The 13,831-nt window shown below is 36.9% G+C and overlaps 1 protein-coding gene across 10 annotated transcripts in view; it reads right to left on the bottom strand.

The window, feature by feature from the left end:
- Positions 1 to 300: 300 nt before the first annotated feature.
- The window catches only part of LOC103103181 (uncharacterized), a 275,130-nt gene continuing 261,599 nt past the window's right edge, over positions 301 to 13,831 (bottom strand). For all 10 annotated transcript variants that reach the window (XM_007486577.3, XM_007486573.3, XM_007486581.3 and 7 more), the window contains 3 exons: positions 963 to 1,361; positions 816 to 873; positions 301 to 717 (listed from right to left, as the gene is read on the bottom strand). In XM_007486577.3, coding sequence (XP_007486639.2) covers positions 711 to 717; positions 816 to 873; positions 963 to 1,361 — 464 coding nt within the window. In that variant the 3' untranslated portion in view covers positions 301 to 710. The remainder of the gene's footprint in view (positions 718 to 815; positions 874 to 962; positions 1,362 to 13,831) is intronic.

The following is a 13,831-nucleotide window of genomic DNA, read 5'->3' as shown; positions in this document are numbered from 1 at the left end:
CTTTAACAAGTTGAAAAAGAATGAGACAAATGGGCAAACAATGCTGCTGTGGTGGTTGTTTAAACTGCATCTTTATGGAATAGCTAACAAACTAACCACATGTATGCTCTTAATTATTCCAGATATAATTATTGCCTTTGGCAAAAGACAAGACTGGCATGCTAGCAAATACACACATTTAAATTCTTAGAAACTCATAATTTGAATTCTTAGAAAAGACTAACATCTTTCTGTCTTCTGGTTTCAATAAAAAAAGAGAGAAAACTAACTTGATTTTTAAAAAATAAAGACTAGAAAACATCCTTAAATTTCAACTTTATTTGTTTGTTAACAAAACATCAACTTTAAAATTTGAACATCCTTAATATCCAAAGAGATTCTGGAAATGAAAATATCTTGTTGAAAAGCAAATTCGGCACATTCTATAAACTCCTTTTAGTAAATTTTCTTTAACCTTACTTAACACAAGCAGGCACTTTTCAAAGCATCTGTTCCATGTAAACATTTTTAGTGCATTTTTGTTATTACTTTCATGCAAGGATGAGCAATATTTTATCATTTCCAGCAGCATTCAAAGTTGAAGGTGATTCTTTTTCAGTCATTAAATCAGCCAGATGGTTGAAATCTAAGAAACCTGGGTTCATGAAGCCAACAAAGGAAACAATGAGGAGTTAAATCGCAGACTGACATTCATAGAACTGGACGTAGGATCACATGCTGAAATTACAAAAATGAAAAATTAAAGAAAAATAATCATTAGGATTTTGTACCACTCATATTTCAATTTTTTAGGATTTATCTACAGAAAATCTTACCCTTCAATGTAACTTTTTAGACTTGGAATCCATTTTGGCGTGTGAGGTTTACCAGCACCTAGGATGAATATCAAAAGACATACAATAGGAATGACCAAATGGGGATGCCTGACTAATCTTATGAAGGTAATCTGGTGGATTTTATACCTTTAACCTTGGAGTTCTTCCCTCGGTGTCGGCTGGGGGCCCTTTCAATAGTTTCTTCCTGAACCAGCAAGGAGGAAGTTTTACTTGAACAAACCGAATTAATGTCCAGTTTCTGTTTGTGAGAGGCAAACTGGGATATGGACAATTGGGTTGGCATGTCTTCTGTCCCTAATGTTTCTCCACCTTCCCCTTTCCACTTTGAAAACCTCAAATTGTGCTCCATTCCTTTCTCTTTACGTTCCTTTTTGAACACCTGGAGTTCTGTTATAGCTTGCTCCAACTCAATTCTTAAGACTTCCATCTCTCTTGCTGCTTTATCTCGTTGCTCTCCACAGTCTCTGAGAGATTGCTCCAAAGAAAGGAAAAATTCTCTCCCAAACTTCGACAAGACCTCATCACCTCAAAAGAAAGAAAAGGAAGAATCAGTGGCAGCAGCTACATCTATACCAGATACTTCAAGAGCCATCATTAAGAACTTTTCAGCCTGTGACAAACACCATGAAACTTGGCAAGACACACTACATGAAAAATAGTTTTAGTACAGGAGGTGGGATGTTGTTCTCTGGCGGGAGAGGACTGATGAAACAGAGGCCCCAGGACACTGGTGTTCCAAGGGGAGCAAAGACTAGGGGAAGGGATTCATGCTAGCATGAAATCAGGTGATAGGTTCCTATTTCCACTAGGTCCTAAGCTCTGTTGCTTCTCTGGTGCTGAAAAACTACAAGTATTGGCAATATCCTCTAAATGTATTATCCTGGCATCATTGACCCTCTCTAGTCATGGCTCTGGAATATCCTACTTGAAGTGGAAGAGGAGAGAGTCATAAATACTAGTGGCCATACTAAAGTACATTTGCACATCTAATATTTTAAACTAACTTTCTTTGATATTATCTGATTTGGGCTGTTTTATCATTATTCTTAAAAGAATCCAGCATTTGAAAATGTCAACAATCACATATTTGATGGACATTATTATGAGGAGTGCAGGGTCCACAGTGATTCAAGAGAGATTTTATTTTTACTTTCAAGTAAGATGGGACATTGGAATATTTTAATACACTAACACGATAAATTAGAAAGTTTCTTCCATTAAGCTAAGAGCCTTCTGCCAAGAATCTTATAATTTTTACCTTTTTATATATGAAAATCACTATATAGGAGAAAACCACAATATAATCATTATAAAAGAGAACCTTAAAATTATTTCTCAAATTACCTGATGGTTACAAGTGGAAAAAAAAGGAGTGATAGCCCTACTTCCTTTGCTGTAGTGATGGTTTCATGGACTGGTTGTATGTATTCATATATATATATGGCTCCTGCCCTAGATGCCTGATAACCATGATACACGTTGCAGAAGCCACCTGAGAGAGAGCTGGCCCATCTTCAACATTTGTATCAAGGCCACCTTAAAGAAGAGAGTGGCCCCCCACCAGAGATGATGCCCATAGTCCTATCTCGAACTGATGTTCTCACTGAAGGATAGGAAACCACTAATATCCAGTAGAAAGGATTGATTTACTGCATTATTGCATAAGAGATGGATGTGAAAATTTCCTGAAGCCTGGACTAAACTGATCCTTGTCCGTATTCTCTTTAGAAATGGCTAGGATATTGGTAAGTGCTAGCCTAGGGGAGAAGGTAAATGAAGCTTGTCTGATATATATATATATATATATATATATATATATATATATATATATGCCTCAATTTGTTTTAGATTTGTTTTAGCATCTCTTTAACAAAACCCTTTTTTCTCCTCTATTGGATAACTATTTGAATTGTGATTCAGTAATGCAAAGTAGAGACTTTGCATGTACTCTAGAGTCATTACTACAGATCATGAAATTCTAGACACAACTCTACTTATATGAATTTCTGTCTCTTTTGAGGAAATTTATCAAATTTTCTTGTGGAGGTATATGTTGGAAAGAATCTTATAGGTAAATAAAGTTGGGTCCACTGATCCAGAATGGCAATAGATTCCATCAATCAACCAACATACATTTATTAAGAAGAGTTCATTATTGGAGGTAGCTAGGTAGGTGACTTAGCAGATTGAGAGTCAGGTCTAGAGACAAAAGGTCCTGGGTTCAAATCTGACCTCTGACTGTGAAAATTGGATTTAGCTATCTCCTGATTTTAACAATGAAGATACTTAGTCCTTCATAGAATCCTCCTTCAAAATGCAGTTCAAGTACTTCTTTTTATACAGTGTCTTTCCTGATTCTACCCAACTGTTAAGGTTGTACCCCTCTCTAATTACTTTGTATTTATTCTCTATATACTTACATATGTATTTGTTATCTCTCCATTTGGATAATAAGCTATTTGAGAGTTGAGATAGTTTGAGTTTTTCTATAACTAGCTACTAGCACTGTGTCTAGCACATGGTAGCCTCTTAATAAATTTTTAGTTAATTGATTACTTCCCAGTTTTGCAACTTCCCAGTTGCAAGCTTAGGCAAGGAGCTGAATGTAGTTTATTTGTGTCTACTCCTACCAGGTATCACTTTATTTATGTCCCCTAACCCCTTTCCTCCTTACTTCACAAAAGGTCTCCCAATTTTTGTACTGTGGTTAGAAGGAACTACAATTATACCTGATTTCCTGAAGCTTAGGTGAATAGAATCTCTCCATTCATAAAGAAGGAATGCCCCATTCTTCCAAATGTTTTATAAGATGGACAGGACAAAGGGGCACTCCTTTCTTGGGGTAAAAGGAAATACCATAATTACACTCACAGAGGAATATTTGTAGTTCTGATTTCATTACATAATATCTTTGGGGGGGCTGGTAAATGAATCACAATCATGTATCAAAATATCAGCTAATTATTCAAAATAGATTTCCTTTTCATATACTTTGTACACAAGAGATCATAGTATTTGGAGATACAAAGGGCATTCAAGATTACCTAAGCCAAGTCCCTTAATTTACTGATAAGGAAATTGAAGTTTTGAAGAGTCAGAGTCTATGCCAAAGGTCTCACAGACACTAAGTAGTAGAAGTAAGACTCAAACTCAGGTCTTTCTGACTCTGAATTGAGTGCTCACACATAACTAAGTTCTTGGCCAACAGATCTAATGAATCTTTTAAAAGATTTGTGGAAATTGTTGTGATAGTTTATTGGGATTGATCTCTATTTTTATCAGATGAAATGAAAATAAAAAAGAAAACTGCCAAAGAAGGTAAGAAACATGAAAGAAACAAAGGGGAATAAAGGTTCATGTCACTGAATTACAGTTTAAATGTTTAGATTTCCCATCTGTCATAGCACAATGAACAGCTGAAATTCTAATCATAAGCCTACAATAAAAAAAAACAAAGCCAAAAAGTATTTACATATGAACAAACCAGCAGTGACATTGCTAGAAAACAAATTAACAGAGCAAATAAACTTGTTGGGTTCTTTTTAGATACAGGGAATGTTGATAAAGCTCAAGATTAGGTCATTAAAGAAAAGGGTCAGTCTATTAGATAGGAGTTGAAAATCTTTAGAAAAACATTGAGAGGCTGAGTCAAGATGGTATAGGCAGCAATTCAGCTGAGCTCTCCCAAAATTCCCCTCCAATGGATTTTAAAATAACTCCTCAAATAAAATTTTGGTGTGACAGAGAAAATAAAAGGTCAGAATAAGACATTTTCCCAGCCTAAGACAATTTAGAAGGTCAGCAGGAAAAGTCTGTGACACTTGAGTGCACATTGTGCCAGTGAGCTCTGGAGGCAGCTGCAGCACCAGCTTTGTGAGATCTCAGCTTAGAGATACTAATGGGATCAGGCAAATGATCAGTAAGAGATTATAGGAGATACTTCACTAGTACTGGGTGTAGCTGATGCTGATTAACAACTCTATTATCCATAAGCAGTTCTAGGTTTCAGGTTCTAGGGAGAAGAGTGCTTGGGATCATATAAAGGGGGCAGTGGTCCTGCTTACAATTCCATGGCAGAGAGGAGTGCCAGTGGTTAAAGAAGAGCAAGGGGCCTGTTCATAGTTCTGTTCATAGGCCAAGGGTAAAGCTAGCAATTGTAGATACAGAGGAACAAGGGCCCCTTCTAGGTAAAGACCAGATCACAGGCCAGGATGGCAGTGATGATACCCCTCTCCGGAACACATCACTTTGGAAGCACTGAAAACTTGCAGATTCCCCATTCCCAAATTAGCTCTGAAAAGAGCTGAAAGTGCCTCCCAACATGAGTCAGCAAAGCCCAACTTTAACATAAAGTTTAAAGGCAAGAAATAGGTTGGAAAAAATGAATAAACAATAAAAATAATTTGACTATAAAAGGCTGCTATGGTAGCAGGGAAGGCCAAGCCACAGATGCAGAAGATAATAATATGAAAACAACTACAATCAAAGCCTCAAAGAAAAATGTTAATTGGACCTAAGCCCAACAAGAATTCCTAAAGAGTTAAACAAATAAGAATGTCATGAAAAAAATTGAATGAAAATGAGAGGGATGCAAGAAAATTCTAAAAAGAGAATTGACATCTTAGAGGCACAAAAAACCCTTGAAGAATATAATACTTAAAAAAAATAGAATTGGCCTAATGGTAAAAGAGATGCAAAAATTTACTGAAGAAAAGAACTCTTTAAAAAGAAGAATTGGCCAAGAGGAAAAACAGGTACAAAATCTCACTGAAGAAAATGATTCCTTAAATATTAGAATTAGGCAAATGGAAGCTAATGATACCATGAGAAATCAAGACACAATGAAACAGGACAGCTAGTTGGTGCTGTGGATAGAATGCTGAACATTTCCCTAGATCATTCTCCATTTTCAGATTATCATCTTCTCATCCTTTAGTAGTAGTGTCTCGGTAACCAAGGATGACGATTGTCTTTGTGCTTTTTCATCTATGATGTAGATGAGTGTGTACAAAAACACTTGTGCGTGAAGGAGATTTAAATGGAAAAGTCAATGCACAGAGACAGTCCCACTTTCTCGGCATTGGAAGCCTGGGTCCATTGGCACGATAAATCGTTACACCTGGAGACTTCCTCAGCTGCATTGGATGACCCTGTTGTCCTTTGTGCTCCAACACGCCCTAAGCACTCCACAGTGCTTTGCTGCATCGCCCTCTCAGCCGTTGAACCTTATTGGTTTCTTCCATCTGTTCAGCTGAAGCAGTCTTCACATGCTGAGTGAGCAAAGCCTTAGTTCACCAGGGGTCGATGGGCTACCCTCATAAGGTTTAGCCGGCCTGCCGAAGCCGTTGCCCGGGGTGTGGCCGCTGCTGCATGCTAGCAGCTACTAGGTATAATTTAAATGCATTTCCTAATCCCTGCCCCTCTTCCAATACTTAATAATAATGTTTCCTCCTTTGGAGTTCATTTTGAACTTTGTTTTGCAACTCTCTATTGGATTATTATATTATTATATGATATTATTATTATATTTCAATTAGGAGTTCCTTAAGAGCAGAGACTACCTTTACCTCTTTTTGTAACCACAGTTCTTAGCAAACTGCCTGGCAGAAAGTAATTTTTAATATTAATTAATTAATTAAGTTAATAAATGTATTGATTACATAATATTACATATTTTATTTATACATCTTCCAGTACAATGTAAGCTGCATGAGGATATGAGCCCTACTCTCCTCTTGGTGGCTAGTGTAATATATTAAATTGGTACTTACTGGATTATATTTTTTATTGAATTTGAGTCACCACTTTTGGAAGCGGGGCAGCTAAGAGGCAGAGTGGTTAGAATGCCAGGCCTGAGGTCAAGATGAAGTGAGTTCAAATCAAGCCTTAGACACTTACTAGTTATATGGTCATGAGACTTATTAACCCTGTTTGCTTCAGTTCCCTCATTTGTAAAATGAGCTGGAAAAGAAAATGACAAACCATTCCAGTATCTTTGCCATGAAAACTCTAAACATGGTCACAAAACATTGGACAAAACTGAAACAACCAAACAACAACCACTCTTGGAATACCTACCTTTATATAAAATCATAAATATGTGATTTAAAGAAAATCTAGACATAAGCATTGTCAAAGAAAAATTATATTATCAAATGTATAACATAGAACACAGTATCCTATAGCAGTGAATAAACATTAATAATCCAAGGTAACATACAGTTTCAGCCTGATCATAAGCAAGCCAATTTCCTCTTTATTCTAATTTCTCTTTAGATAGTTGGGACTTACACTTTATATCTAGTACCTAGCACATTGCCTGGCATATAACAGATGCTTGCTATTTAAGTGACTCAATAATTTTTTAAAATTTTAATAATTTAATTGACTGAATAATTATAACTAAATATGGTGGACGGTATACTGTTTAGGAGCAAATTTGAGCTGCAAGTTTAACCTCACTAAACAAGCCAGCACTCTTTATTCTAGCCCCAACTACAATAAATATTAATTGTGATAACTACACATTTATGGTGGGTGAAAGAGGAAATGATTGAGGAAAAAAAGGTTCAAGCTTCCAAGTATATTGATTTATTAAGCAATTCGTGCCAAAGCTGAGGAATGGATCTGGTCCCTATTTCTTAGACAATTAGCATGAATTGCTTAATAAATCAATATACTTCCCTTTTTTATATACTAAAAACAATCAGTAAGATAAATTAATTAAGAGAAAACAATTAACAATGATATAAAATTAGGTAAGCTGATTTCTTTATGGTGTTGTTTTTGTTTTGGTAATCTAATCTGTAATTGGAGGAAATTTTAGGACCTTTTCAAGTTGGGAGGGTAATAGTGAACAGGTACACATTTTTTTTTTCCTAAGGATACATAGAATAATTACCTATTTCTGCATTTCCATATCCCTGTTCATTTATACTTGGACATCATTTGCCTGAACACTCGGGTCTAAGGAGAAGGCAGAAGGAAGGTCCCAGGACCCCTCCCCCCCAACCCAGAGTGCTGAGCCTCCAGTAGCAGCGGGAACCTCAGGGCCCGCAAAGGTGCTATTCTGAAGGGCTCACCTTGAAAGCAACCTGGGCTAGTCTTGGGAAGTCCAATACAGATGGCAGGGAAGCAGCCTAAGAGAGAAGGGGGGAGCCTGTAGTCCCTTGGCTGGGTCCTTCCATCGGAGTCTCACCAGAGGTTTTTGCCTCAGGGCACATCCAGACCAACCCAGCTGAACCTAATCCCATCAGGAGTCCTCAGAGCTCAAGGAGGCCAGGACCCCTTCCCCCTTAGAGTGCAGGTCTTCTGAAAGAAGAGGAACCTCAGGGCCGGGAAAGGTGATATTCTGAAGGGCATACCTTGAAAGCAATCTGGGCCAGACCCAGGGCATCCAACACAGATGACAGGGAAGCAGCCTGAGAGAGACTGGGGGAGCCTGAAGCCCCTTGGCTGGGTCCTTCCATCAGAGTCACACCAGAGGTTTTTGCCTCAGGGCACATCCAGACCAACCCAGTTGAACATAATCCCATCAGGAACCCTCAGAGCTCAGGGATACCAGGAGCCCTAGTCCCCTAGAGTGCAGGGCCTCCAAAAGGACAGGAACCTCGGGGTGGGAAAAGGCACTGGGGTACCTTGTGAACAGTGCTGTGCCAGGCTCAGAGCATGGAAGTATGGCAGCAGAGAAGCAACTGGAGAAAACTGAGAGCAGTAACACCCAAAACACCGGCAGGCAGGGGAGGACAAACCCTGGGCTTCCCCGGGAAGACAGCACAGCTGAGGAGAATGGACAATTTGCCTGGGGCTAAAGCCTCCGATCATCAGACAGATACACTGAGAGCCAATGCTCCTCACTCAGATTTCTAACTGGAAAGGGGAGAAAAAACCATAGAGATGGCAAAAAAGTGCAGAGGTGCAACAGCCTCCAAACACCAAGAAAAGCAAGAAGAAGGGGGTGACTTTGGACACATTTTATGGAGCAAAAATACAAAAGACAGAGGAGATAGAAGAGAAAATACAAACAAATGCTCCAATACCTTCCCAAAAAAATGGAAATTCTCCACAAGCTCTTGAAGATTTTAAATTGGAAATTATCAAAAAGATGGAAGCCTTCTGGCAGGAAAAATGGGAAACAATGCAAAAGGAACTCAGCAATCTGAGGGACCAAAATATGCAAATGCAAAAACAGCTCAAAGCCTCAAAAAACAGGTCAGACCAAACTGAAAAGGAAACCCAGCCTTTAAAGGTCAGAATCAGGCAACTGGAAGATAATGATCTTGCAAAAGAGCAAGAACTAATAAAGCTAAGTCAAAAGACTAAAGGATTAGAAGATAACATAAAATATCTCAATGACAAGGTGACAGACCTGGAAAACAGAGGAAGGAGAGACAATCTGAGAATCATCGGTCTACCAGAAAAGGCAGAAATAAAGAATAATCTTGATATCATAATACATGATATCATCAAAGAAAACTGCCTAGAGATTCAAGAACAAGGGGACAAAATATGCATTGAAAGAGTTCACAGAACACCCTCTACACTAAATCCCCAAAAGACAACTCCCAGGAATGTAATTGCCAAATCCCAAAGCTTCCAAGCAAAAGAAAAAATCTTACAAGAAGCCAGAAAAAGACAATTTATATATAAATGAACGCCAATCAGGGTCACACAGGACCTAGCAATTTCCCTTCTGAACGACCATAAGGCACGGAACATGATATTCAGAAAAGCAAGAGAGCTGGGTCTTCAACCAAGAATCAGCTATCCATCAAAACTGACTATATACTTCCAGGGGAAAGTATGGGCATTCAATAAAATACAAGATTTTCAAGTATTTGTAAAGAAAAGACCAGAGCTCTGAGGAAAGTCTGACATCCAAATACGAACATCAAGACCTTTAAAAGGTAAATATGAAGGAAAAGGAAAAGGAGAAAAATGATATCTTTTTCTTTTATTCAAACTTTCTTCTATAAGGACTACATTTATATCAGATTATATATATATATATATTAATATATGGGGAAAATGTAATGTAACTCTCAAAAATTGTATCCATGATTAGAGTAGTAAGAAAAACCACGCGTAGGGAAAATTTGGGGCATCAAGATGATATGGAGAAAGGGGGGGATAGAAAGAAAAAAGGGAATGGGAGGAATCATTGATGGTACTAAGATATACTCTAATAAATAGAAAAAAAAACTAAATAGAATAATCTTTCTCACACAAAGATACACATGCGAAGGGGAGGGAAGAATTCTCCTATAAGAAGGAGAGGAAGAGAGTTTTTGCTTAAACCTTACTCTCACTGAAATAAACTCTGAGAGGGAAGAGCATCCAGATACATTGGGATCTTGAATATATCTTATCCAACAGGGTAAGGGAGAAGGGAAAACCAAGGGGGGTAGGAGGGGAGGGAACAGAAAAAAGGAGAGGAGAGGGGGGAGGGGAGGGAACAAAAAGGGAGGGACTAGAAAGCAAAACATATAAAGGGAGGGGACTAGGGGGACTGTTTTAAAGTAAATCACTGGCTTAAAAGGTTATAGCTAGAGAAGAAAGGTCAGAATTAGGGAAGGATATCAAAATGTCAGGGAGTCCACAAGTGATAATCATAACTTTGAGAGTGAATGGGATAAACTCACCCATAAAACATAGACGAATAGCAGAATGTATTAGAATCCAAAACCCTACCATATGTTGTCTTCAAAAAACACACATGAGGCGGGTAGACACTCACAAGGTCAGAATTAAAGATTAGAGTAAGACCTTCTGGACCTCAACTGATAGAAAGAAGGCAGGAGTTGCAATCATGATATCTGACAAAGCCAAAGCAAAAATGGACCAGATTAAAAGGGATAGGCAAGGTAAATATATATATATATATATATATATATATATATATATATATATATATATTTTTTTTTTTTTAAAAGAGGATATAGATAATGAGGAAATATCACTGATCAACATGTATGCACCAAATGGTATAGCACCCAAATTTCTAATGGAGAAACTAGGAAAATTGAAGGAGGAAATAGACAGTAAAACCATATTAGTGGGAGATCTAAACCAACCACTATCAAATTTAGATGAATCAAATAAAAAAATAAATAAGAAAGAGGTAAAAGGAGTGAATGAAATCTTAGAGAAATTTGAGTTAATAGACAGATGGAGAAAAATAAATAGGGATAAAGAGGAATACACCTTCTTCTCAGCACCACATGGCACATTCACAAAGATTGGCCACACACTAGGTCACAGAAACATGGCATACAAATGCAGAAAAGCAGAAATAATAAATGCAGCCTTTTCAAATCATAAGGCAATAAAAATAATGATCAGGAAGGGTACATGGAGAGCCAAATAAAAAATTAATTGGAAATTAAATAATATGATACTCCAAAATCAATTAATTAGAGAACAAATAATAGGAACAATTAATAATTTCATCGAGGAAAATGACAATGGCGAAACATCCTTTCAAACCTTATGGGATTCAGCCAAAGCAGTACTCAGAGGAAAATTCATATCCTGAGTGAATATATTAACAAACTAGGGAGGACAGAGATCAATGAATTGTAAATGAAAATCAAAAAATTTGAAAGTGAACAAATTAAAAACCCCCAGAAGAAAACCAAACTAGAGATCCTAAAAATTAAGAGAGAAATTAATAAAATCAAAAGTGATAGAACTATTGAACTAATAAATAACACTAGAAGCTGGTACTTTGAAAAAACAAACAAAATAGACAAGGTACTAGTCAACCTAATTAGAAAACGGAGGGAAGAAAAGCAAATTAACAGCATCAAAGATAAATAGTAGGACATTACCTCCAATGAAGAGGAAATTAAGGCAATCATTAAAAACTACTTTTCCAAATTATATGGCAATAAACATACCAATCTAGGTGATATGGATGAATATTTACAAAAATATAAAATACCTAGACTAACAGAAGAAGAAATAGAATTCTTAAATAATCCCATATCGGAACAAGAAATCCGACAGGTCATCAAAGAACTCCCTAAGAAAAAAATTCACAAGTGAATTCTATCAAACATTTAAAGAACAGCTAATCTCAATACTATACAAACTATTTGACATAATAAGCAAAGAGGGAGTTCTACCAAACTCCTTTTATGACACAAACATGGTATTGATTCCAAAACCAGGCAGGTCAAAAACAGAGAAAGAAAACTATAGACCAATCTCCCTAATGAATATAGATGCAAAAATCTTAAATAAGATACTAGCAAAAAGACTCCAGCAAGTGATCAGAAGGGTCATCCACCATGATCAAGTAGGATTTATACCAGGGATGCAGGGCTGGTTCAATATTAGGAAAACCATCCACATAATTGACCACATCAACAAGCAAACCAATAAAAACCACATGATTATCTCAATAGATGCAGAAAAAGCCTTTGATAAAATACAACACCCATTCCTATTAAAAACACTAGAAAGCATAGGAATAGAAGGATCGTTCCTAAACATAATAAACAGTATATATCTAAAACCATCAGCTAACATCATCTGCAATGGGGATAAACTAGATGCATTCCCAATAAGATCAGGAGTGAAACAAGGATGCCCATTATCACCTCTACTATTTGACATTGTACTAGAAACACTAGCAGTAGCAATTAGAGAAGAAAAAGAAATTGAAGTATTAAAATAGGCAAGGAGGAGGCCAAGCTATCACTCTTTGCGGATGATATGATGACTTAAAGCATCCTAGAAATTCAACCAAAAAGCTAGTCAAAATAATCAACAACTTTAGCAAAGCTGCAGGATACAAAATAAACCTGCATAAGTCATCAGCATTCCTATACATTTCCAACACATCTCAGCAGCAAGAATTAGAAGGAGAAATGCCATTCAAAATCACGTTAGACAAAATAAAATACTTGGGAAACTATCTCCTGAGACAAACAAAGGAACTATATGAACACAACTACAAAACACTCTCCACACAACTAAAACTAGACTTGAGAAATTGGAAAAATATTAACTGCTCATGGGTAGGACAAGCCAATATAATAAAAATGAACATCCTACCCAAACTTATTTATTTATTTAGTGTCATACCCATTGAACTTCCAAAAAAAATTTTTTTTATTTATTTAGAAAAAGAAAACAGGGGGCAGCTGGGTAGCTCAGTGGATTGAGAGCCAGGCCTAGAGATGGGAGGTCCTAGGTTCAAATCTGGCCTCAGCCACTTCCTAGCTGTATGACCCTGGGCAAGTCACTTGACCCCCATTGCCTAGCCCTTACCACTCTTCTGCCTTGGAGCCAATACACAGTATTGACTCCAAGACGGAAGGTAAGGGTTTTAAAAAAAAAAAGAAAAAAGAAAAAAAAACATAACAAGGTTCATTGGGAAGAACAAAGGATCAAGGATATCCAGCAAAATAATGAAAAAAAAATACAAAGGAAGGTGGCCTTGTAGTCCCAGGTCTCACACTATATTATAAAGCAGTGCTCATCAAAAAAAATTGGTACTGGCTAAGAGACAGAAAGGAGGATCAGTGGAATAGACTTGGGGTAAGTGGCCTCAGCAAGACAGTATATGATAAACACAAAGATCCTGGCTTTGGGGACAAAAATCCACTATTTCATAAAAACTGCTGGGAAAATTGGAGGACAGTGTGGGAGAGGTTAGGTTTGGATCAAAACCTCACACCCTACACCAAGATAAATTCAGAATGGGTGAATGACTTGAACATAAAGAAGCAAAGTATAAGTAAATTAGGCAAACACAGAATAGTATACATTTCAGACCTTTGGGAAGGGAAAGATTTTAAAACCAAGGAAGACTTAGAAAGGGATACAAAATGTAAAATAAATAATTTTGACTACATCAAATTAATACGGTTTTGTACTAACAAAACCAATGTAACTAAAATCAGAAGAGAAGCAACAAATTGGGAAACAATCTTCATAAAAACCTCTGACAAAGGTTTAATTACACAAATTTACAAAGAGCTAAATCA

This window comes from Monodelphis domestica, chromosome 3 (assembly GCF_027887165.1).
Source record: "Monodelphis domestica isolate mMonDom1 chromosome 3, mMonDom1.pri, whole genome shotgun sequence".
Taxonomy (NCBI): domain Eukaryota; kingdom Metazoa; phylum Chordata; class Mammalia; order Didelphimorphia; family Didelphidae; genus Monodelphis; species Monodelphis domestica.
This window is presented reverse-complemented; position numbering and strand designations above follow the sequence as displayed.